At 44.5% G+C, this 26523-nt stretch overlaps 1 protein-coding gene, 2 long non-coding RNA genes and 1 pseudogene across 3 annotated transcripts; 2 read left to right on the top strand and 2 right to left on the bottom strand.

The window, feature by feature from the left end:
* Positions 1 to 3441: 3441 nt before the first annotated feature.
* LOC116220194 lies at positions 3442 to 5379 on the bottom strand. The gene is made up of 2 exons (XR_004163481.2): positions 4466 to 5379; positions 3442 to 4333 (listed from the first exon to the last, which is right to left on the bottom strand). It is a non-coding gene; the product is annotated as an uncharacterized LOC116220194 (long non-coding RNA).
* Positions 5380 to 8370: 2991 nt separating this feature from the next.
* LOC105889752 (keratin, type II cytoskeletal cochleal-like) lies at positions 8371 to 11184 on the top strand. The gene is made up of 9 exons (XM_031565510.1): positions 8371 to 8772; positions 9253 to 9461; positions 9582 to 9642; positions 9749 to 9844; positions 9956 to 10120; positions 10233 to 10358; positions 10469 to 10689; positions 10814 to 10866; positions 10988 to 11184. The coding sequence occupies exons 1-9, from the start codon at positions 8371 to 8373 to the stop codon at positions 11182 to 11184; spliced, it is 1530 nt and encodes a 509-aa protein (XP_031421370.1).
* Positions 11185 to 17979: 6795 nt separating this feature from the next.
* Positions 17980 to 19914, bottom strand: LOC116220193. The gene is made up of 2 exons (XR_004163480.2): positions 19001 to 19914; positions 17980 to 18871 (listed from the first exon to the last, which is right to left on the bottom strand). It is a non-coding gene; the product is annotated as an uncharacterized LOC116220193 (long non-coding RNA).
* Positions 19915 to 23087: 3173 nt separating this feature from the next.
* LOC116220192 lies at positions 23088 to 25759 on the top strand (annotated as a pseudogene).
* Positions 25760 to 26523: the final 764 nt, after the last annotated feature.

Below are 26523 nucleotides of genomic sequence, written 5' to 3'. Positions count from 1 at the left end.
TTTGCCCATCTCATGAGCCTCTTTCCCCTAACGACACTTTCTCACTTTTACCCGCTGCAGAGCTGAAATGACTTTGAGACTCAACACCCTTAGCCACCTGACTTCCTTTCCCAGAGAGTATGAAGCTTGGTCTTAATCTGCCTGCAAAGGTCATCAACATTTTTTGGAGATTAGGGTGTGCTCAGCGTGAATGTCAACATTTTTTAAGGGTTAAAATATGGACTCTGCATATTTGCATATTTGCAAAAGGTTAAGTCCTCTTTTTTTTATTAACTTGAGCTTCACCTTCAGATACATACACAGATACCATACACAAATATGAGGTAAAAAGCAACATGCTGAACAAAACGTACAAATATTTAGTTATCCTGCATTAGAGTTAATAAATAGTGAGACATGAGATACGTGATATGGGGTGCACATGCAAAGTGGAAATAGGTTTCCACTGCCTATAACCATCTAAGAAAAGACCTCAAAAGACTCACATATACCTGAAATAACAGTTGCAAACTGATTCTGCTCTGTAAGAGAAATATCCTCCCGACTTACTGTTCAATTGTCAGCCATAAGGGTCATGTTTGGCTCACGATCAACACAGGTGTGGTCTCTGCTCAGTGTATTACTAGGGAGGATAAAACTATAATCTTCTGCTATAAAACGTTTGATCATGGAAAGTATGCATCAGATGTTCTAATTCCATATTTGTATGGAATGACTTGAATCATTGTTAATTGTTATTGTGCGCTTGATTGCATGAAACTTGCATGAATTTTTGCTTGTAAATGTCACCATGTATTTACTCTAAATTCTCAAGAAAATACAGACCAACTTCTCCTCAGTGGTGCGAGGACAACCTGCCACAAACTACCACTGTCCATAACTAGATTCTAGATGAACTCTATTTAACTCTAACTTGAGTGGATTCACAACCTAGATTTGAAATGTGGAACAGATTTAGTTGTGACAAGCAAAGTTTGATATGCACAGTACATTTTTGTTTATTTGCAATTATTTTGTTTTGCTGTTCACTGGTAGCAAACAATGTGATTATACACATTCTGAATCCAAACCAAAGGGTACAAAACAATAGATACTCTATCATATCCTGGCAGAGAGCACTGCAGTGTGTGCTGAGCAGCAGAATTGGCTTCACTGTCTGCATGAGAGAGTTTCAGGACTCAGCACAGAGTGGTTTTTGTTTGATAGTATGGTACTGTGTGGAGATCCTTTTTGATATTAGCCTCTCAGGTAGAATGTTACATTTTACATTACATTTAGCAGACGCTTTTATCCAAAACGACTTACAAGGATGTATACACATTTTTACTAGGGCTGTCAATAGATTAAAAAAAATTAACTAATTAATCTCACATTTTGAAATTCATTAATCTAGATTAATCGCGATTAAAAGTTTTTTTGTCTGTTTTTTTTTTTTTACTTCCAATGAAAAATATCTCAATTTCCATACATTGTCAATCAAATGAGCTGTGACACCCAGGTAATTGTCATTGATGACTGATGTCCAGTGGTCACCAGTAAGGGTGACGGTGGCAGCTTGCTCGAGGAGCTGAATTTTTCGTGCTCTCTCGCCGTCATAAAAGGAATGTATGCGAGACACAATGGTGCCCCTCGACGGTAAATCGTAAGAGTTGTCTCCTGAAGCAATTCGAATCACCTCAGTCAGCCCAACGTCCTTAACTATGTTGATGGTCCGACAGTCACCGGCAACCCAAACTGCTAAAGCGTTGGTAACCTTTTCATGGACTGGTCTAGTTATTTTACTAGAGAAGTCGTAGAGTGTGGGTTGGCGACCATCTAACCTGGGACTGCTTTCTGTCGGGTGCTTTGCATTAAGGTGATAACTTAAAGACGAGCTGCTTCTGTGATAGCTAAATTCAATTTGACAAATGCTACATACAACTTTAGTTTTGTCGATTGTTCCGTAATTTTGCCATTTAAACAGAAACTTTCCGCCCAACAATCCCTCAGCTCTCTCCATCTTCAACTACCGCAGTGGTTCTCAAACTTTTTCTGTCATTCCCCACTTTGAACAAGGGGGGCTTTTGGTAGGCCAAGCCCCCTACTTAATTTGCCCGAGGGGACACAGGTTCAAGTCTGGCCTGATGTAATTTCCCAGTCCTCTCCCCACCTCTTCTCCGCATCGCTTCCTGTCATAACTTCATAACTATCCAAATAAAGGCATTAAAAAAAAAATATATATCTTTTTTTTTTTTTTTTTTTTTTTTAATTGCGTTAATTGCGTTAAAATATTGTATCGCGTTAATCGCGGCCGCATTAATCGCATAGATTAACACGTTAACGCTGACAGCCCTAATTTTTACATTTACACTGATGGCACACTGCTCATCAGGAGCAATTATAGTAGGGCAGATAACAGCAATTTTTCACTGAAATTGTGCAAAATGTGATACAAGCACCAAATTTGGCATGGTGGTTCCCAAGGGTCTACTTAGAAAATCTGCCTGACGTGCCATTCAAAAATCCAAGATGGCGGCCATTTTTCAAGATGGATGCCAAACGCGTCTGCCGAAAATGGTTTTGCTCATAGAAATGCATGTACTTCATGGATTTGAATGATCTTGGTGTCGATTTCTATGTTTTCTTGCATGCTGAATCTAATTTTTCTACTTTCAAAAAGCACAATTGAATAACTTCACACTTTTTGGCTATTTAGACCAGTCTTTTTCTGCATTTTCGCTTGCCTGAAGAGCGTTTTGCTATTTTTTACTATGTGCATGATGGTAATTTCTAAATGTATAGAACAATATTTATAATTAGTGCATAGGGTGTAGGGTGTAGTAGTAGAGGTAGTACCTTTGTTTCATCAGTCAGCCACATCCTCCGGATGGACTCCTGTCACTGGTCCTCACTACTTACCTAACACTCATCTATGGCTCCAAGAAGTTGCTAGTGCACGGCACGGCACGGCTCTGTGTGTGAGGGAGTATGCCATGCTCCAGACGCAAAGTGCATGAAGTCAACAAACCAGACCTGATTGATCCATGAAGCCATTTTTCTAAAGGAGTGATTGTCGGCACTACCATGGCACACTGGTGACAATTACTGCTGTGAAACAGCATGGGGTTCAATGTCAGCTAAGGAGGAGTGCATCTCATACTTAGTGTCCCAAATGTTGCTTAACCTACCCCACGGTCCTGTTAAGCCACCGCACCTAAATTGACAGGAGGTTTCAGCGCGGGAGAGCCAAGCCAAGGATAATGGGGTTTCAAAGTTATCTGGATGGTGTACAGATCGCACAGGACTTAAATGTCATTGGATGAACGATCGGGCTAGTTGTAGCGGACATGCATAAACCTAGTTGTATCTGTAGCCTTGGCCAGCCACTCACCAGACTACGCCACCCCTTGAGCTATAATAGAGAGCAAGGGGAACTCCGTCCCAATAATGGTCCGACACAGGTTCTTTGGAAAGATATAAAAGATTAGGTTTAATTTTGTTTCTCGTTAAAACAAGGTGTCACTTTGGTTGTCAATAAATAAATACATAAATACATTAAATGGACTTCAGGGGAATGCCCCAGCCGTTGGGTAAGAATCCGGAGCCACTGACCACACAGACTAACAGGGGCCTGCCTCCAATACCACATGTGAAGGAGAGCACACACTACTAGCTCATTGGCCACACCACCGCAAGCGCACCACTTGGGCACATTAAGAAAAAGGGGTTCACACTTCACTGCATTACACTGCACATCTTATCAAAGGTGAGAAACTATCTTAGAGGAAAACCTGGCCAACCTGTAATCTAGGCTAGGGCCCCAAACGATACCCAGGCTATTGCGGCAGGGGAGATGACACAGGGGAAACAGATAACAAATTAATGAAACAAACAAACAAAAATAAACCCTCTAACCTGTGGCTCACAATATCCTCTTAGCCACATATACACACCTAGGCCCCCAGGCTAGAGGGGAAAACAGAGATACATATATTCTAAAAGCAGCACCCGGACCTATAACTAACTGGAAGAGAACAGCAGCTAACAATGCAGTATAGCTGTGTGCTTCAATAGCTTCTATAAGACAGGAACAAACAGAGTACAAGTTTAAGTGTTTGCAAACACAGCTGGCTTACACTCGAAGCATACACTCATTCAAACAGGATTCAGATGAGCAGGTAACCTTAAACAGAAACCACTAGAGGCTATTTACTGCAAGGACACAAAGCAGTGGTATGTTAGCAAGTGTGCTGTAGGCATAGACAAAACGTACCTTCGCTGTCTAAACAGCTGCACCCGAGAACGTCATGCACCTGGTATCTATATGCGGCCAGCAACCACAATAACCACCGCACTACGGTCGGACACAAACACACGCACGACCCACACACACACACACACACACACACACACACACGTGAAATGTCACCATCAGTTAACTGTAAAACACAACCACGTACAACAGCGGACGGGTTGGGCAACATACCTGATACACTGACTGCTACTTAACACGTTGCGATGCATGTAAACGGGATATGGATTGCAGTTGGTAGGGAAGACGCTCAACTCGTTCCTGTTGGCATCCGCTCTATAACAAGCTACCTAACCAAAGGCAAAACGTTGCTTAGTCCACTTAACACTGACGCCAAGAAAGGGAAAAGAGAGTCATTTCCAACATACCGTGTCGCTGAAGACAACGCTCCAAAACGCGGCTTCACTCCACAATCAGTAATGGATGGCTACCGGCATAAGGACCCAAGGTGTATATATCTATGCCTGTTTGCACTAAACTAATTGGAACCCAGCCCAAGCCCCTACTAGTGACGTACACACAGGAGAAAGGTGACAGAGGTGAATCAAAATAAAAGTTCGCTACGCCCATTGGTCCCACCGGCTACATATCCTATACAGGAAAGTGCCCATGATACAGGTTGGTAAAAGGATAAACCCTCGGCCCTAGTCATCAGAATGGCTTCAAACACCAAATGTGAGACTGCATCATGGCAGACCAACTGGACCAGGTGTTGCCTCTGTCAAATAGTTACTTCTTCGCGAATAACAATGTAAATTATGCTCAGTGGCTTCCAGTTCATTTCAGAGTTATAATGCCTCTTGAGAAGCAGCATCAAGACGTAGCCAGAGAGTTTCACAAACTTTGTTGTCCAGAAGAGACTTCTCTGCCATGGCCATTGACCAAGCTCATGAACAGAACAATGCAGCCATCAAGGGTGATGGAGGAGCCATTGGACTAACAGAGGACACAGGGGCACTTCGGAGATGGAACTGAAGTGAGCCATCTAGTATCTGCATATGAGGCAATTTCTGGTGTGAAAGACGCAACCATCAGCACCAAACACCATGAACAGACCTGAAGTGCCCAGCCATCTTTCCTTGAGAGGGTGGAGGCACTGTTCAGAATGATACAAGAGCTGGGCAATCCTTTCCAAGAAGAGTCTGCTGATTTGCTGGTGCTGGACAAAATGACATTGCAGATCCACCACTAGCTGAACTGGTTGGTAGTCATCACGAGAGAGGCAAGTAGAAGCTCCAGTCATTTATGGAGGCCTTGGAGAACGAAGAAGAATGCACATTCTATCAGCCAATCAAGAAGAACAAGGCTTCTTTCTTCAAGCACGAGCAGGCAGCCAGCAGCTCCAAGGAGAAAGTTCTCCCGGCCCTTCATCTCCTGCCAAAACAGACAGTGTGACTTGCAAGAATTCTTCTTAAGTATGAGAACCAGTCAGCACATGCATCTCTCAGTGACAATGGCAGGCTTCGTATGTGCCAGAAGTCACAGCTAACTGAAATTCTTCAGGCACTGGTGACATTGCCTGACAGCGAACCAGAGGGAGACACTATCATCATTGATGGATCAGCGCTCATCAATTTCCTGCCTCCACGCAGCCCAAAGACTTTCGATGACTATGCAAAAGAAGAAATCCTTCCAAAAGTGGAATCCTTTGGCACCAAATTCAAGCGATGTCATCTTTGATGTGTACAAGAAGTCTAGTCTGAAATCTGAAACCAGGTCAAAAAGAGGTCAGGGGATCAGAAGAAGAGTGACTGGAACCAGCAGGACCCTTAACAAACTGGAGAAGCTTTCTGCAGGATGACAACAACGAAACTAAGCTCTTCCGCTTTCTCGCAGAGAAAATATGTCAGGCTGGAACCACAAGTATGGTCATCGTGACAAAAGGAGAAGATGTCATCAGCAACAAAAACAAATCCCTCGATGCTGTGGCCCCATGCTATCATGAAGAAGCTGATACCCGTATATTTGTACATGGAAGAGATGCAACTGCAGAGGGTAGCAAGTCACTTGTCATCAAAGCCAATGATAATGACGTGCTCGTCATAGCAGCGTCATCCCTGCAGAGGCTTGGTCTTCAAAAAATGTGGATTGCCTTTGGGCAGGGAGCCAATGCTCAATGGATACCAGTCCATGAGGTAGTTTCTGCAATAGGATCTGAGAAAGCCAGCGGGATCCTGTATTTCCATGCATTCACGGGCTGTGACGCGGTCTCGTCTTTCCATGGGAAGGGAAAGAAATCTGCATGGCTGACTTGGGAAGTCTGTGATGAGGTTTCTGAAACCTTAACAAAACTCAGCAACTGTCCTACAGAGGTTTCTGAAGATGACCTGCAGAAGCTGGAGAACTTTGTTGTCGTCATGTATGACAGATCAAGTGCAGCCACCGGTGTTGACGAGGCAAGGCTGAATCTCTTTGCCCGTAAGCAGAGGTCCTATGATGCGATCCCACCAACCAGTGCAGCCCTCATGGAACACACAAAACGCGCTGCTTACCAGGCTGGTATCATATGGGGTCAAGCAACAGTAATCAATCCAGAAGTCGTCAGTCCTGCCGACTGGGGATGGAATCGGAAGGGAGAAATATGGCAGATCTGTTGGACAACCTATTGCAGCCAGCTGTCAGGAACTGACCCAGTGTTCCTGCAAGAAAGGCTGCAACCGGAGATACAAATGCTTTCGTTCAGGGCTCGCCTGCACTGCACTCTGCAGCTGTGTATGTCAGCTGTAGTGATACAGCAGTGAAAGTTGGTGCCAGTGTGTGGGCCACTGTAATAGTTTGCTTTGGAGGGGCGATTTTTACAGTATTAAGGGTTTTTATTATTATTTTCAATTTTGTTTCCGTCCGGAATAACATGATCCAAATGCTAAGTACCTTAATGCAAAATGTGTATAATTAATGTTCATATTGTGTAAATAAAGTATTAGGAGTATTATTTCATGTGTTATGTTGTTATTTTATATAAAGTGTTCATTTTCTACCATTTACAGTATTATAATGCTAGTGAAAGTAAAACAAAATGATTCAGCATGCAAGAAAACATATAAATCGACACCAAGATCATTCATATCCATCAACTACATGCATATCTTTGAGCAAAACCATTTTCGGCAGACACATTTGCTGTCCATCTTGAAAAATGGCCGCCATCTTGGATTTTTTAATGGCACGTCAGGCAGATTTGTTAAGTAGACCCTTGGGAACTACCATGCCAAATTTGGTGCTTGTATCACATTTTGCACAAAATTTCTATTATCTGCCCCACTATTAGGGGTTCAGTGTCTTGCTCAAGGACACTTCGACAGAGAATCGAACTAGCAACCTTCTGATTACTAAACAACTTCTCTACCTCCTGTACCACTGTCGCCATGTTAGCATAAGCAAACTCACCCAATGCCTACTCTATCTAAATGTGTTGCTGTGGATATAGATAAAGCTGTCAATGAACAAATACACTTAGTCCTAATTGAATTGCACAGTCAACAGTTGTGCAAGTGCCTTTTATCTAACTGGAATTGCACACACTGCAGAAGAGTGCTATTTCATCCCCAGGCACTTGCATGCCTGAAACTAAACTAGCTAAAACCATTTGAGAAAAGTGCTATCAGGCATCCATGTGAATGGATTAGGGATTAAGCACAGAATATGACTGCCATTCCATCACCCTACAATCCCCCTCAGGCCCTTGGTGACTTTACCTGCAGTGTGTGCGCACCTGAATGTGCTGGAGGCCTCTCATCTTACAGAGCTGACTGTCTCCCCACCAATCAGATGGCTGCCTGCACCCCCGGCAGGCAGGTGAACTTGCATTGGCGAGTGTCTTCAGGCAGTGGAGGAGGGATGAGAGCAGGGCTCAGGTGAGAGCTACCCCCTCTCCAAGCAGTATAAAGAGGCATCGCACCAACAGCAAGACACTCAGAGGTACATCCTTCCTCTTAGTGGACTCACCTGCTCTATCTCTCCTCTCTCTGTTGGCTTGTAGCCCTCCATAATTAGCAAAAGCAACCATGAGCATAAGAATCTCCTCATCCAGATTCAGCAGCGGTGGCAGTAGCAGTGGCGGCTTCAGCAGCGGCGGCAGCATGAGGAGGAGCTTCTCCAGCCGCTCCGTCGGCGGCGGTGGCTTGGCCTTGGGAGGTGGTGGCGGTGGCTCCAGCTCCAGCTACAGCTACAGCATCGGCGGAGGTGGTGCCAGCATCGGCGGAGGTGGTGCTAGCCTCAGCAGCAGCTTCGGTGCTGGTGTAGGTAGCCTGGGGCTCGGAGGAGGTGGCCTGGCTCTCGGCGGAGGTGGTGGTGGCTACGGACTGGCCATGGGTGGTGGAGGTGGTGCTTTCATAGCACCAGCCATCACAGCTGTCACCGTCAACCAGAGTCTGCTCGCCCCCCTGAACCTGGCGATCGACCCCACCATCCAGACCGTACGCACTCAGGAGAAGAACCAGATCATGACCCTCAACAACCGCTTCGCCTCCTTCATCGACAAGGTCAGTGCTTTTCTCATTGCAAAATCCGACAGTGGGAGGCATGCACTGGCAAGAGTGCATGGCACCATTCTTCTAGGCTTATTGTGTACTCAATCGATCATCTGAAAGGATGTGGCCTGTAAAAGTCTTCACTGAGTCACTCAGGGGAAAAAAGAGATGTTATGAAACCCTAACCCAGAGAGGGCCTATGCCCTACAGCAGATGACAGCACTTGGCACTTTGGCAAACAAACTTAGGTGTGAACCAGACAACCTGCAAGAGAATAAAACTGAAGCCAATTTACAAACATACCCCATCTTTTGTTCACAGATGCCAAAGTTCACATAATGAGTCTTTGATTAAATGGAATGAAAGAAAGAACAGGATGCCTACTATAGCTTAAATAACAGAATATTTTCTTGTATTGAGTGCTGTGTAACCTCTGGAGAAAAACTTAGTTTAGTATAAGTGGACTAATGGTGTTTCATTTTGTCCCCACAGGTGCGCTTCCTGGAACAGCAGAACAAGATGCTGGAGACCAAGTGGAGCCTCCTCCAGGACCAGACCACCGTGCGCTCCAACATCAACTCCATGTTTGAGGCCTACATTGGCAACCTGCGCAGACAGCTCGACGGCATGGGCAGTGGGCAAGTCCAGCTGCAGGGAGAGCTGAAAAACATGCAGGTTCTGGTTGAGGACTTCAAAGTGAAGTGAGTGCCTCAATTATTTATGGACATTTGCCATTGTTTACCACCTGTTATAGAAGAAATGTATGGGGGTTTCAGTTCATACTTCTATAAAACTGACCACACTGTGCTCCATTTGAGCAGGTATGAGGTTGAAATCAACAAGCGTGCCACAGTGGAGAATGAGTTTGTTTTGCTCAAGAAGGTAAAAACAGAAAAATGTGTTTACACTCTCTCCCAGTGTTCTGCTATGATCTCTTATTGGTAATCTCTGAACCTACATACTTACCCATTCTTTCATTCTTCTTTAGGATGTTGATGCTGCCTACATGATCAAGGTGGAGCTGGAGGCCAAGGTTGATGCCTCTCAGGATGAAATCAACTTCCTCAGGGTCGTCTATGCAGAGGTGAGAGATGGTCATACTTCATGTACCCATACAGGGTCACATCCAAAATGATTTGCAGTGTTCTCAAGCTCGTATCAAACATTCACATTTGTCACTCTCTTCCTCACACAGGAGCTGCGCGAGCTGCAGGCGCAGATCAAGGACACCTCTGCTATTGTGGAGATGGACAACAGCCGCTCTCTGGACATGGACTCCATTGTGGCCGAAGTGCGTGCTCAGTACGAGGACATCGCCACCCGCAGCCGGGCCGAGACAGAGACATGGTACCAGGCCAAGGTGAGTGCATCAGACTGGTACCAGCACTTAGTGCCTTATCATGACAGAGCCTTGATTCTTGAAAGGGGCACAGAGTAGGAACTTCATGCTAACATCTGTTGGTCTTCTTCAGTTTGAGGAGATGCAGACCTCTGCTGTCAGATACGGTGATGACCTGCGCACAACCAAGTCCGAGATCTCTGAGCTCACCCGCATGATCAGCCGCCTCCAGATGGAAATTGAGTCAGTCAAAGTACAGGTCAGTTACCTTCCCCTTTGCCAACGCCACTGAGTATAACTAATGCTATCATTAGCCAACGTTTAACCAACCTCCACATGGCTGACTTGCACTGTTTTATTGCGATTCAGCGCGCCAGCATTGATGCCCAGATTACAGAGGCTGAGGAACGTGGAGTGCTGGCAGTGAAGGATGCCCAGCTGCGCATCAGGGACCTTGAGGCGGCCCTCCAGACTACCAAGCAGGACATGGCCCGCCAGGTGCGCGAGTACCAGGAGCTGATGAGCGTCAAACTGGCCCTCGACATTGAGATCGCCACCTACAGGACATTGCTGGAAGGAGAGGAGTCCAGGTAAGCATATGAAACACAGCACATCTACAAAGGACTACATTAAGTATAATACCTACTAGTGAATTATCTGACTATTGTTATTTGGCAACAAATAAAAAATCCTAATATTTCATCCCTTCCACAGAATTGGTGGTGCCTCTGCAACAGTTCACGTGCAGGAAACCTCAGGTGCTGCTGGTAGGTATATTTATTCATTTCAAGACTGGATACAAATCCAGGAAATGAACCATGCTGCATATATCATTGGCAGTTTTTATTGATCTGCCCTTTAACTAAATTAAATGTTATTTTGCAGGAGGCGGTGGCCTGGCCCTTGGAGGAGGCGGAGGCGGTGGCCTGGCCCTTGGCGGAGGCGGTGGCGGTGGTGGTGGATTCGGCTATGGTGGCGGCGCTGGCATGAGCATGTCACTCGGTGGCGGAATCGGCATTGGCGGCGGCTCCAGCCTCAGCATTGGCGGTGGCAGCAGCAGCCTTCAATGTCTCGCTCCTCTTTGATGTCCAGTGGCTTCCGCCGCTTCTAAATGAGGAACAACACCTCTCCTCTCTTCCCTCCAACCGTTACCCCCTATGCTCTTCCCAATTCCACTCCAGGAAGTTTGAAAGCTGTGAAACAACAAGTCAGTGTACTCAGAAAGTGAGTGGGATAAAACCGCCACCCCAACTGGCATGCATTGCAATACATGTGCTAAACTGCTGAGCTGCTCAAGATGAAATACAATTGCAACACTGCATATGTGACTGGTGACTCCATCACATGCCAAAGAGTAACCAAACCCAAATGTAAATGTGAAGTGCAAATAAAGTGTTTTGATGCCAAACATGTGTAGCTATGCTTTCTCATTGTGTCTGTTTTGAGTTGCACACCACATGAGTTGAAACAAGTAATATTCCAAGAAAACATACTTTATTAGAGGCTTATTTGTAAGTCAGTGTATTCGGAGCGTGAGTGGGTATGAAACAACCACCCAACCCGTTTTGTCATGCTGTGTCCTCATTTTCAACCATTCATGGCCTCCACAGGGACTCAAAACAGCCCAATAAAATCTTACAAAGACTATAACAAATTGGGCTTCTTTAAAGAAACTCAAACTGTTAATAATCTGTCCGAGACACTGTATTAGTGCAATTTAACAATAAATAAAACAAGACAGTTTCACTTACGTCTCTCAAATTGAGTTCAAGGACATTCAAGTATCAAGAAATAAACATGGCAGGCATCTGAAGAATCTAACTAACAAAGAAATTGTATACATCAAGCCATATATCAAGTCCCTGCAAGATTTGTACATCATTTGGTCATTCTTTAATCCAGTAAAAAAGAGACGAACAAAGGAGAGCCCTAAAAGATAAAAAGTAGGCCTTTACATTTATATCCAGCCCTGTCAAACAACAAAAAAAAGGATTGTTCTCACCAAAATTCCTCTTTTTTTGCAGTAAGATCCAAAATTGAAGTATCATATGACTTCACGATCTTCAGAACTCCACAAACTGTGAACCAATCATATGTTAGTGTAAGAGGATAGACTGATGAGGGTGTAATGCCGGGACCAATACAGCGGGGGTTCCAACGCGCTTAAGCAGGAAGTGCAGGAAGTAATGAGGAGAGTGGAAGAAGACTGCCCTATATAAACTGTCTGCAAACAATCCACTCTCCCTTGTTTTCCTTGGTCTCCTTTGTGCACGGGGGTAAGGTAGATGCGTGCAGTTTATTTAGTTTGATTGTTATGTGATTGTTGTTTGCCATGTGGCAGTGGAATTGTTTTGGCAATGATTGTACTGTTGGAGTTTATTTCTTTTGAGTTTGTTTTACGCCATCTACTACTTTTAAGTGGCTCAGCCAGCGGTCAGCTTGGTGTTTTAAGATCAGCATTGATAGCCCTATTTTTAATCTAAGTCTTGGGAATTAACTAATAAAGAACAAAGCTTGCCATAACCATCTACGGGCCACTGGCTGTAGCTAGGGGGGTTAGCTGCTTGCTTTTAGGCTTTTTCGGGTTGCTGTGTGATTTGTGTCATGGTTGAGATTCTAACTCACTTTAAACTTTGCAACTGTTGATTTGTAGTGTATTCACTTTGCTGTGAGCTCCTAGCGTGTCTTAGCCCCTGAAAGTAGAGCAGTTATCCCCCAAACTCCCCTTTGTGTGCCCAATGGTCATCTTAATAATTTGTTAACTATTGACTGACACTGTGACTCTTCTTTGGTGCTTTACCACTGGTTGATCCGACAACCTGGTGTTACATTAGTGACTTCATTGCATAGCATATTACTAATGGCGCGCTCACACCTTTGCGTTGAATGCATTGATCCAACGGATGACGGAGGAGGAGTCTACGCGCATGGAATTGTGTTGATAACGGAGACGTTTATAGTGAGATTGTTTGTTGACCTGTCAAATCACGCCGCTAGCGAGCTGTTTACCTTGTGGGTAGTAGCATGCTAACATTAGATAGGTGGCTCAGACACCTCGCAAATCCCCTCAGACGTATTTTTCAGTTACAATAATGGGTTTTTTTTACATTGTACAGTGGTCTATTTCTCTAACTTTTAAAAAAATCAAAGCAAAAAAAGTCAAAACAAAACAACTTTTAGGTACAAATACGACCATCTACGGAGTTGGGTCCGCCATCTTTTTTTTTTTTAGCTTCCCGCTCTTTAGACGTGAGCATTAAACGCGATCTGATTGGCTAGCGCCTGTGCTGTCAGTTATGCATGAAAGGCAATTTGATTGGCTGACCGCATGCGTTGCCTCTCGAAAAGTTAAAACTTTTTTTCAACTCCTGCCGCAAGCAACGCATGAAACGCGACGCAACGGAACCCAACGGAGCCACAATTCAGTTCGGCAAAGGATGACGTCACCCCATTCAAACTGAATGGGTTCTGTCAACCTTGATGGATCAACGCATTCCAACGCGTACGTGTGAATGGCACACTGAGTACTGAAGGGGCGTGGCCAGGGCGGAGCTCAGCAGGAACGTGACAGATAGACTCTAGATGTTGACTTCTATCGCACTGTGTTGTAAATTAAGACAAACAATTGCTGTAAATGATTTATTATTGGGTTTACAATATTCTGAATTCAAAAGTAAAATACAAAACAAAAGCATTGAAATCCAAAAAAGGAATTGAATTTTGTATGTTAAATGAATGATGATATTTTTGTTGGGACATTATTTTTCAGAAACACTAGCTTTGTTGTCTTAGCACTGTGTTAACTGCACATGCATAACAACACTCAGATTCACATTATCTTCAAAACAAAGAACTACAGCAATATTAAAACAGACAGTGAGCCAGCCTGATAAATTAATATGGAAAGAAAATATACAACATTAACATCCTTTGAATTTGGATTGATTTAAATAATGACATCCAGCACAATATCCACCCTTGTTTGAAGAAGGCTGATAAGATAGTTCACTTTCTGTCTTTGCAGTGCTTTTTAATATGTCATAAGTGAACACATGATAGTGAATGTTGAGCTGTGGTTTTGGTTCTCAAGAAAGTTGCTGCATGCTGAAGCCACCGATATCACTCCCTTACATTGGGTAGAGAACATTATTGTATCTTGGCATCTTTTAGTACATTTCTGAAAAATGGCAAAGAGCACAAAACCTGGTACACATCCTTTCTTGACACACACACACACACACACACACACAGTATCACGTTTATGTATTTATACTTAAAGCCTCTAGTGTGATCTAGACAAGACTAGTTGAAGGATACCATCATCTCCAGGAAAAAGCACCTGAAAAAAAAATATAGGTAAAGCACAACAGATGGACAGTTGTTGTACGTTCATGACGGTGTTCTAAAAAGCCAAGTGCACTAAAGATTTGACACCTTATAACACTTTTTATCCCACTTTGCCCATCTCATGAGCCTCTTTCCCCTAACGACACTTTCTCACTGCAGAGCTGAAATGACTTTGAGACTCAACACCCTTAGCCACCTGACTTCCTTTCCCAGAGAGTATGAAGCTTGGTCTTAATCTGCCTGCAAAGGTCATCAACATTTTTTGGAGATTAGGGTGTGCTCAGCGTGAATGTCAACATTTTTTAAGGGTTAAAATATGGACTCTGCTTTGCATATTTGCAAAAGGTTAAGTCCTCTTTTTTTTATTAACTTGAGCTTCACCTTCAGATACATACACAGATACCATACACAAATATGAGGTAAAAAGCAACATGCTGAACAAAACGTACAAATATTTGTTATCCTGCATTAGAGTTAATAAATAGTGAGACATGAGATACGTGATATGGGGTGCACATGCAAAGTGGAAATAGGTTTCCACTGCCTATAACCATCTAAGAAAAGACCTCAAAAGACTCACATATACCTGAAATAACAGTTGCAAACTGATTCTGCTCTGTAAGAGAAATATCCTCCCGACTTACTGTTCAATTGTCAGCCATAAGGGTCATGTTTGGCTCACGATCAACACAGGTGTGGTCTCTGCTCAGTGTATTACTAGGGAGGATAAAACTATAATCTTCTGCTATAAAACGTTTGATCATGGAAAGTATGCATCAGATGTTCTAATTCCATATTTGTATGGAATGACTTGAATCATTGTTAATTGTTATTGTGCGCTTGATTGCATGAAACTTGCATGAATTTTTGCTTGTAAATGTCACCATGTATTTACTCTAAATTCTCAAGAAAATACAGACCAACTTCTCCTCAGTGGTGCGAGGACAACCTGCCACAAACTACCACTGTCCATAACTAGATTCTAGATTGAACTCTATTTAACTCTAACTTGAGTGGATTCACAACCTAGATTTGAAATGTGGAACAGATTTAGTTGTGACAAGCAAAGTTTGATATGCACAGTACATTTTTGTTTATTTGCAATTATTTTGTTTTGCTGTTCACTGGTAGCAAACAATGTGATTATACACATTCTGAATCCAAACCAAAGGGTACAAAACAATAGATACTCTATCATATCCTGGCAGAGAGCACTGCAGTGTGTGCTGAGCAGCAGAATTGGCTTCACTGTCTGCATGAGAGAGTTTCAGGACTCAGCACAGAGAGGTTTTTGTTTGATAGTATGCTACTGTGTGGAGATAATTTTTGATAAAAGCCTCTCAGGTAGAATGTTACATTTTACATTACATTTAGCAGACGCTTTTATCCAAAGCGACTTACAAGGATGCATACACATTTTTACTAGGGCTGTCAATAGATTAAAAACAATTAACTAATTAATCTCACATTTTAAAATTCATTAATCTAGATTAATCGCGATTAAAAGTTTGTTTGTCTGTTGTTTTTTTTTTACTTCCAATGAAAAATATCTCAATTTCCATACATTGTCAATCAAATGAGCTGTGACACCCAGGTAATTGTCATTGATGACTGATGTCCAGTGGTCACCAGTAAGGGTGACGGTGGCAGCTTGCTCGAGGAGCTGAATTTTTCGTGCTCTCTCGCCGTCATAAAAGGAATGTATGCGAGACACAATGGTGCCCCTCGACGGTAAATCGTAAGAGTTGTCTCCTGAAGCAATTCGAATCACCTCAGTCAGCCCAACGTCCTTAACTATGTTGATGGTCCGACAGTCACCGGCAACCCAAACTGCTAAAGCGTTGGTAACCTTTTCATGGACTGGTCTAGTTATTTTACTAGAGAAGTCGTAGAGTGTGGGTTGGCGACCATCTAACCTGGGACTGCTTTCTCGGGTGCTTTGCATTAAGGTGATAACTTAAAGACGAGCTGCTTCTGTGATAGCTAAATTCAATTTGACAAATGCTACATACAACTTTAGTTTTGTCGATTGTTCCGTAATTTTGCCATTTAAACAGAAACTTTCCGCCCAACAATCCCTCAGCTCTCTCCATCTTCAACTACCGCAGTGGTTCTCAAACTTTTTCTGTCATTCCCCACTTTGAACAAGGGGGGCTTTTGGTAGGCCAAGCCCCCTACTTAATTTGCCCGAGGGGACACAGGTTCAAGTCTGGCCTGATGTAATTTCCCAGTCCTCTCCCCACCTCTTCTCCGCATCGCTTCCTGTCATAACTTCATAACTATCCAAATAAAGGCATTAAAAAAAAAATATATATCTTTTTTTTTTTTTTTTTTTTTTAATTGCGTTAATTGCGTTAAAATATTGTATCGCGTTAATCGCGGCCGCATTAATCGCATAGATTAACACGTTAACGCTGACAGCCCTAATTTTTACATTTACACTGATGGCACACTGCTCATCAGGAGCAATTATAGTAGGGCAGATAACAGCAATTTTTCACTGAAATTGTGCAAAATGTGATACAAGCACCAAATTTGGCATGGTGGTTCCCAAGGGTCTACTTAGAAAATCTGCCTGACGTGCCATTCAAAAATCCAAGATGGCGGCCATTTTTCAAGATGGATGCCAAACGCGTCTGCCGAAAATGGTTTTGCTCATAGAAATGCATGTACTTCATGGATTTGAATGATCTTGGTGTCGATTTCTATGTTTTCTTGCATGCTGAATCTAATTTTTCTACTTTCAAAAAGCACAATTGAATAACTTCACACTTTTTGGCTATTTAGACCAGTCTTTTTCTGCATTTTCGCTTGCCTGAAGAGCGTTTTGCTATTTTTTACTATGTGCATGATGGTAATTTCTAAATGTATAGAACAATATTTATAATTAGTGCATAGGGTGTAGGGTGTAGTAGTAGAGGTAGTACCTTTGTTTCATCAGTCAGCCACATCCTCCGGATGGACTCCTGTCACTGGTCCTCACTACTTACCTAACACTCATCTATGGCTCCAAGAAGTTGCTAGTGCACGGCACGGCACGGCTCTGTGTGTGAGGGAGTATGCCATGCTCCAGACGCAAAGTGCATGAAGTCAACAAACCAGACCTGATTGATCCATGAAGCCATTTTTCTAAAGGAGTGATTGTCGGCACTACCATGGCACACTGGTGACAATTACTGCTGTGAAACAGCATGGGGTTCAATGTCAGCTAAGGAGGAGTGCATCTCATACTTAGTGTCCCAAATGTTGCTTAACCTACCCCACGGTCCTGTTAAGCCACCGCACCTAAATTGACAGGAGGTTTCAGCGCGGGAGAGCCAAGCCAAGGATAATGGGGTTTCAAAGTTATCTGGATGGTGTACAGATCGCACAGGACTTAAATGTCATTGGATGAACGATCGGGCTAGTTGTAGCGGACATGCATAAACCTAGTTGTATCTGTAGCCTTGGCCAGCCACTCACCAGACTACGCCACCCCTTGAGCTATAATAGAGAGCAAGGGGAACTCCGTCCCAATAATGGTCCGACACAGGTTCTTTGGAAAGATATAAAAGATTAGGTTTAATTTTGTTTCTCGTTAAAACAAGGTGTCACTTTGGTTGTCAATAAATAAATACATAAATACATTAAATGGACTTCAGGGGAATGCCCCAGCCGTTGGGTAAGAATCCGGAGCCACTGACCACACAGACTAACAGGGGCCTGCCTCCAATACCACATGTGAAGGAGAGCACACACTACTAGCTCATTGGCCACACCACCGCAAGCGCACCACTTGGGCACATTAAGAAAAAGGGGTTCACACTTCACTGCATTACACTGCACATCTTATCAAAGGTGAGAAACTATCTTAGAGGAAAACCTGGCCAACCTGTAATCTAGGCTAGGGCCCCAAACGATACCCAGGCTATTGCGGCAGGGGAGATGACACAGGGGAAACAGATAACAAATTAATGAAACAAACAAACAAAAATAAACCCTCTAACCTGTGGCTCACAATATCCTCTTAGCCACATATACACACCTAGGCCCCCAGGCTAGAGGGGAAAACAGAGATACATATATTCTAAAAGCAGCACCCGGACCTATAACTAACTGGAAGAGAACAGCAGCTAACAATGCAGTATAGCTGTGTGCTTCAATAGCTTCTATAAGACAGGAACAAACAGAGTACAAGTTTAAGTGTTTGCAAACACAGCTGGCTTACACTCGAAGCATACACTCATTCAAACAGGATTCAGATGAGCAGGTAACCTTAAACAGAAACCACTAGAGGCTATTTACTGCAAGGACACAAAGCAGTGGTATGTTAGCAAGTGTGCTGTAGGCATAGACAAAACGTACCTTCGCTGTCTAAACAGCTGCACCCGAGAACGTCATGCACCTGGTATCTATATGCGGCCAGCAACCACAATAACCACCGCACTACGGTCGGACACAAACACACGCACGACCCACACACCACACACACACACACACACACACGTGAAATGTCACCATCAGTTAACTGTAAAACACAACCACGTACAACAGCGGACGGGTTGGGCAACATACCTGATACACTGACTGCTACTTAACACGTTGCGATGCATGTAAACGGGATATGGATTGCAGTTGGTAGGGAAGACGCTCAACTCGTTCCTGTTGGCATCCGCTCTATAACAAGCTACCTAACCAAAGGCAAAACGTTGCTTAGTCCACTTAACACTGACGCCAAGAAAGGGAAAAGAGAGTCATTTCCAACATACCGTGTCGCTGAAGACAACGCTCCAAAACGCGGCTTCACTCCACAATCAGTAATGGATGGCTACCGGCATAAGGACCCAAGGTGTATATATCTATGCCTGTTTGCACTAAACTAATTGGAACCCAGCCCAAGCCCCTACTAGTGACGTACACACAGGAGAAAGGTGACAGAGGTGAATCAAAATAAAAGTTCGCTACGCCCATTGGTCCCACCGGCTACATATCCTATACAGGAAAGTGCCCATGATACAGGTTGGTAAAAGGATAAACCCTCGGCCCTAGTCATCAGAATGGCTTCAAACACCAAATGTGAGACTGCATCATGGCAGACCAACTGGACCAGGTGTTGCCTCTGTCAAATAGTTACTTCTTCGCGAATAACAATGTAAATTATGCTCAGTGGCTTCCAGTTCATTTCAGAGTTATAATGCCTCTTGAGAAGCAGCATCAAGACGTAGCCAGAGAGTTTCACAAACTTTGTTGTCCAGAAGAGACTTCTCTGCCATGGCCATTGACCAAGCTCATGAACAGAACAATGCAGCCATCAAGGGTGATGGAGGAGCCATTGGACTAACAGAGGACACAGGGGCACTTCGGAGATGGAACTGAAGTGAGCCATCTAGTATCTGCATATGAGGCAATTTCTGGTGTGAAAGACGCAACCATCAGCACCAAACACCATGAACAGACCTGAAGTGCCCAGCCATCTTTCCTTGAGAGGGTGGAGGCACTGTTCAGAATGATACAAGAGCTGGGCAATCCTTTCCAAGAAGAGTCTGCTGATTTGCTGGTGCTGGACAAAATGACATTGCAGATCCACCACTAGCTGAACTGGTTGGTAGTCATCACGAGAGAGGCAAGTAGAAGCTCCAGTCATTTATGGAGGCCTTGGAGAACGAAGAAGAATGCACATTCTATCAGCCAATCAAGAAGAACAAGGCTTCTTTCTTCAAGCACGAGCAGGCAGCCAGCAGCTCCAAGTGAGATGACTGTCACTTGTTCTCCCGGCCCTTCATCTCCTGCCAAAACAGACAGTGTGACTTGCAAGAATTCTTCTTAAGTATGAGAACCAGTCAGCACATGCATCTCTCAGTGACAATGGCAGGCTTCGTATGTGCCAGAAGTCACAGCTAACTGAAATTCTTCAGGCACTGGTGACATTGCCTGACAGCGAACCAGAGGGAGACACTATCATCATTGATGGATCAGCGCTCATCAATTTCCTGCCTCCACGCAGCCCAAAGACTTTCGATGACTATGCAAAAGAAGAAATCCTTCCAAAAGTGGAATCCTTTGGCACCAAATTCAAGCGATGTCATCTTTGATGTGTACAAGAAGTCTAGTCTGAAATCTGAAACCAGGTCAAAAAGAGGTCAGGGGATCAGAAGAAGAGTGACTGGAACCAGCAGGACCCTTAACAAACTGGAGAAGCTTTCTGCAGGATGACAACAACGAAACTAAGCTCTTCCGCTTTCTCGCAGAGAAAATATGTCAGGCTGGAACCACAAGTATGGTCATCGTGACAAAAGGAGAAGATGTCATCAGCAACAAAAACAAATCCCTCGATGCTGTGGCCCCATGCTATCATGAAGAAGCTGATACCCGTATATTTGTACATGGAAGAGATGCAACTGCAGAGGGTAGCAAGTCACTTGTCATCAAAGCCAATGATAATGACGTGCTCGTCATAGCAGCGTCATCCCTGCAGAGGCTTGGTCTTCAAAAAATGTGGATTGCCTTTGGGCAGGGAGCCAATGCTCAATGGATACCAGTCCATGAGGTAGTTTCTGCAATAGGATCTGAGAAAGCCAGCGGGATCCTGTATTTCCATGCATTCACGGGCTGTGACGCGGTCTCGTCTTTCCATGGGAAGGGAAAGAAATCTGCATGGCTGACTTGGGAAGTCTGTGATGAGGTTTCTGAAACCTTAACAAAACTCAGCAACTGTCCTACAGAGGTTTCTGAAGATGACCTGCAGAAGCTGGAGAACTTTGTTGTCGTCATGTATGACAGATCAAGTGCAGCCACCGGTGTTGACGAGGCAAGGCTGAATCTCTTTGCCCGTAAGCAGAGGTCCTATGATGCGATCCCACCAACCAGTGCAGCCCTCATGGAACACACAAAACGCGCTGCTTACCAGGCTGGTATCATATGGGGTCAAGCAACAGTAATCAATCCAGAAGTCGTCAGTCCTGCCGACTGGGGATGGAATCGGAAGGGAGAAATATGGCAGATCTGTTGGACAACCTATTGCAGCCAGCTGTCAGGAACTGACCCAGTGTTCCTGCAAGAAAGGCTGCAACCGGAGATACAAATGCTTTCGTTCAGGGCTCGCCTGCACTGCACTCTGCAGCTGTGTATGTCAGCTGTAGTGATACAGCAGTGAAAGTTGGTGCCAGTGTGTGGGCCACTGTAATAGTTTGCTTTGGAGGGGCGATTTTTACAGTATTAAGGGTTTTTATTATTATTTTCGATTTTGTTTCCGTCCGGAATAACATGATCCAAATGCTAAGTACCTTAATGCAAAATGTGTATAATTAATGTTTATATTGTGTAAATAAAGTATTAGGAGTATTATTTCATGTGTTATGTTGTTATTTTATATAAAGTGTTCATTTTCTACCATTTACAGTATTATAATGCTAGTGAAAGTAAAACAAAATGATTCAGCATGCAAGAAAACATATAAATCGACACCAAGATCATTCATATCCATCAACTACATGCATATCTTTGAGCAAAACCATTTTCGGCAGACACATTTGCTGTCCATCTTGAAAAATGGCCGCCATCTTGGATTTTTTAATGGCACGTCAGGCAGATTTGTTAAGTAGACCCTTGGGAACTACCATGCCAAATTTGGTGCTTGTATCACATTTTGCACAAAATTTCTATTATCTGCCCCACTATTAGGGGTTCAGTGTCTTGCTCAAGGACACTTCGACAGAGAATCGAACTAGCAACCTTCTGATTACTAAACAACTTCTCTACCTCCTGTACCACTGTCGCCATGTTAGCATAAGCAAACTCACCCAATGCCTACTCTATCTAAATGTGTTGCTGTGGATATAGATAAAGCTGTCAATGAACAAATACACTTAGTCCTAATTGAATTGCACAGTCAACAGTTGTGCAAGTGCCTTTTATCTAACTGGAATTGCACACACTGCAGAAGAGTGCTATTTCATCCCCAGGCACTTGCATGCCTGAAACTAAACTAGCTAAAACCATTTGAGAAAAGTGCTATCAGGCATCCATGTGAATGGATTAGGGATTAAGCACAGAATATGACTGCCATTCCATCACCCTACAATCCCCCTCAGGCCCTTGGTGACTTTACCTGCAGTGTGTGCGCACCTGAATGTGCTGGAGGCCTCTCATCTTACAGAGCTGACTGTCTCCCCACCAATCAGATGGCTGCCTGCACCCCCGGCAGGCAGGTGAATTTGCAGGGCGAGTGTCTTCAGGCAGTGGAGGAGGGATGAGAGCAGGGCTCAGGTGAGAGCTACCCCCTCTCCAAGCAGTATAAAGAGGCATCGCACCAACAGCAAGACACTCAGAGGTACATCCTTCCTCTTAGTGGACTCACCTGCTCTATCTCTCCTCTCTCTGTTGGCTTGTAGCCCTCCATAATTAGCAAAAGCAACCATGAGCATAAGAATCTCCTCATCCAGATTCAGCAGCGGTGGCAGTAGCAGTGGCGGCTTCAGCAGCGGCGGCAGCATGAGGAGGAGCTTCTCCAGCCGCTCCGTCGGCGGTGGTGGCTTGGCCTTGGGAGGTGGTGGCGGTGGCTCCAGCTCCAGCTACAGCTACAGCATCGGCGGAGGTGGTGCCAGCATCGGCGGAGGTGGTGCTAGCCTCAGCAGCAGCTTCGGTGCTGGTGTAGGTAGCCTGGGGCTCGGAGGAGGTGGCCTGGCTCTCGGCGGAGGTGGTGGTGGCTACGGACTGGCCATGGGTGGTGGAGGTGGTGCTTTCATAGCACCAGCCATCACAGCTGTCACCGTCAACCAGAGTCTGCTCGCCCCCCTGAACCTGGCGATCGACCCCACCATCCAGACCGTCCGCACTCAGGAGAAGAACCAGATCATGACCCTCAACAACCGCTTCGCCTCCTTCATCGACAAGGTCAGTGCTTTTCTCATTGCAAAATCCGACAGTGGGAGGCATGCACTGGCAAGAGTGCATGGCACCATTCTTCTAGGCTTATTGTGTACTCAATCGATCATCTGAAAGGATGTGGCCTGTAAAAGTCTTCACTGAGTCACTCAGGGAAAAAAGAGATGTTATGAAACCCTAACCCAGAGAGGGCCTATGCCCTACAGCAGATGACAGCACTTGGCACTTTGGCAAACAAACTTAGGTGTGAACCAGACAACCTGCAAGAGAATAAAACTTAAGCCAATTTACAAACATACCCCATCTTTTGTTCACAGATGCCAAAGTTCACATAATGAGTCTTTGATTAAATGGAATGAAAGAAAGAACAGGATGCCTACTATAGCTTAAATAACAGAATATTTTCTTGTATTGAGTGCTGTGTAACCTCTGGAGAAAAACTTAGTTTAGTATAAGTGGACTAATGGTGTTTCATTTTGTCCCCACAGGTGCGCTTCCTGGAACAGCAGAACAAGATGCTGGAGACCAAGTGGAGCCTCCTCCAGGACCAGACCACCGTGCGCTCCAACATCAACTCCATGTTTGAGGCCTACATTGGCAACCTGCGCAGACAGCTCGACGGCATGGGCAGTGGGCAAGTCCAGCTGCAGGGAGAGCTGAAAAACATGCAGGTTCTGGTTGAGGACTTCAAAGTGAAGTGAGTGCCTCAATTATTTATGGACATTTGCCATTGTTTACCACCTGTTATAGAAGAAATGTATGGGGTTTCAGTTCATACTTCTATAAAACTGACCACACTGTGCTCCATTTGAGCAGGTATGAGGTTGAAATCAACAAGCGTGCCACAGTGGAGAATGAGTTTGTTTTGCTCAAGAAGGTAAAACAGAAAAATGTGTTTACACTCTCTCCCAGTGTTCTGCTATGATCTCTTATTGGTAATCTCTGAACCTACATACTTACCCATTCTTTCATTCTTCTTTAGGATGTTGATGCTGCCTACATGATCAAGGTGGAGCTGGAGGCCAAGGTTGATGCCTCTCAGGATGAAATCAACTTCCTCAGGGTCGTCTATGCAGAGGTGAGAGATGGTCATACTTCATGTACCCATACAGGGGTCACATCCAAAATGATTTGCAGTGTTCTCAAGCTCGTATCAAACATTCACATTTGTCACTCTCTTCCCTCACACAGGAGCTGCGCGAGCTGCAGGCGCAGATCAAGGACACCTCTGCTATTGTGGAGATGGACAACAGCCGCTCTCTGGACATGGACTCCATTGTGGCCGAAGTGCGTGCTCAGTACGAGGACATCGCCACCCGCAGCCGGGCCGAGACAGAGACATGGTACCAGGCCAAGGTGAGTGCATCAGACTGGTACCAGCACTTAGTGCCTTATCATGACAGAGCCTTGATTCTTGAAAGGGGCACAGAGTAGGAACTTCATGCTAACATCTGTTGGTCTTCTTCAGTTTGAGGAGATGCAGACCTCTGCTGTCAGATACGGTGATGACCTGCGCACAACCAAGTCCGAGATCTCTGAGCTCACCCGCATGATCAGCCGCCTCCAGATGGAAATTGAGTCAGTCAAAGTACAGGTCAGTTACCTTCCCCTTTGCCAACGCCACTGAGTATAACTAATGCTATCATTAGCCAACGTTTAACCAACCTCCACATGGCTGACTTGCACTGTTTATTGCGATTCAGCGCGCCAGCATTGATGCCCAGATTACAGAGGCTGAGGAACGTGGAGTGCTGGCAGTGAAGGATGCCCAGCTGCGCATCAGGGACCTTGAGGCGGCCCTCCAGACTACCAAGCAGGGACATGGCCCGCCAGGTGCGCGAGTACCAGGAGCTGATGAGCGTCAAACTGGCCCTCGACATTGAGATCGCCACCTACAGGACATTGCTGGAAGGAGAGGAGTCCAGGTAAGCATATGAAACACAGGCACATCTACAAAGGACTACATTAAGTATAATACCTACTAGTGAATTATCTGACTATTGTTATTTGGCAACAAATAAAAAATCCTAATATTTCATCCCTTCCACAGAATTTGGTGGTGCCTCTGCAACAGTTCACGTGCAGGAAACCTCAGGTGCTGCTGGTAGGTATATTTATTCATTTCAAGACTGGATACAAATCCAGGAAATGAACCATGCTGCATATATCATTGGCAGTTTTTATTTGATCTGCCCTTTAACTAAATTAAATGTTATTTTTGCAGGAGGCGGTGGCCTGGCCCTTGGAGGAGGCGGAGGCGGTGGCCTGGCCCTTGGCGGAGGCGGTGGCGGTGGTGGTGGATTCGGCTATGGTGGCGGCGCTGGCATGAGCATGTCACTCGGTGGCGGAATCGGCATTGGCGGCGGCTCCAGCCTCAGCATTGGCGGTGGCAGCAGCAGCCTTTCAATGTCTCGCTCCTCTTTGATGTCCAGTGGCTTCCGCCGCTTCTAAATGAGGAACAACACCTCTCCTCTCTTCCCTCCAACCGTTACCCCCTATGCTCTTCCCAATTCCACTCCAGGAAGTTTGAAAGCTGTGAAACAACAAGTCAGTGTACTCAGAAAGTGAGTGGGATAAAACCGCCACCCAACTGGCATGCATTGCAATACATGTGCTAAAACTGCTGAGCTGCTCAAGATGAAATACAATTGCAACACTGCATATGTGACTGGTGACTCCATCACATGCCAAAGAGTAACCAAACCCAAATGTAAATGTGAAGTGCAAATAAAGTGTTTGATGCCGAAACATGTGTAGCTATGCTTTCTCATTGTGTCTGTTTTGAGTTGCACACCACATGAGTTGAAACAAGTAATATTCCAAGAAAACATACTTTATTAGAGGCTTATTTGTAAGTCAGTGTATTCGGAGCGTGAGTGGGTATGAAACAACCACCCAACCCGTTTTGTCATGCTGTGTCCTCATTTTCACCATTCATGGCCTCCACAGGGACTCAAAACAGCCCAATAAAATCTTACAAAGACTATAACAAATTGGCTTCTTTAAAGAAACTCAAACTGTTAATAATCTGTCCGAGACACTGTATTAGTGCAATTTAACAATAAATAAAACAAGACAGTTTCACTTACGTCTCTCAAATTGAGTTCAAGGACATTCAAGTATCAAGAAATAAACATGGCAGGCATCTGAAGAATCTAACTAACAAAGAAATTGTATACATCAAGCCATATATCAAGTCCCTGCAAGATTTGTAC

The sequence above is a fragment of the Clupea harengus genome, chromosome 4, assembly GCF_900700415.2.
Source record: "Clupea harengus chromosome 4, Ch_v2.0.2, whole genome shotgun sequence".
Classification (NCBI taxonomy): domain Eukaryota; kingdom Metazoa; phylum Chordata; class Actinopteri; order Clupeiformes; family Clupeidae; genus Clupea; species Clupea harengus.
The sequence above is the reverse complement of the archived record's forward strand: the minus strand, read 5'-3'. Positions and strand labels throughout refer to the sequence as shown.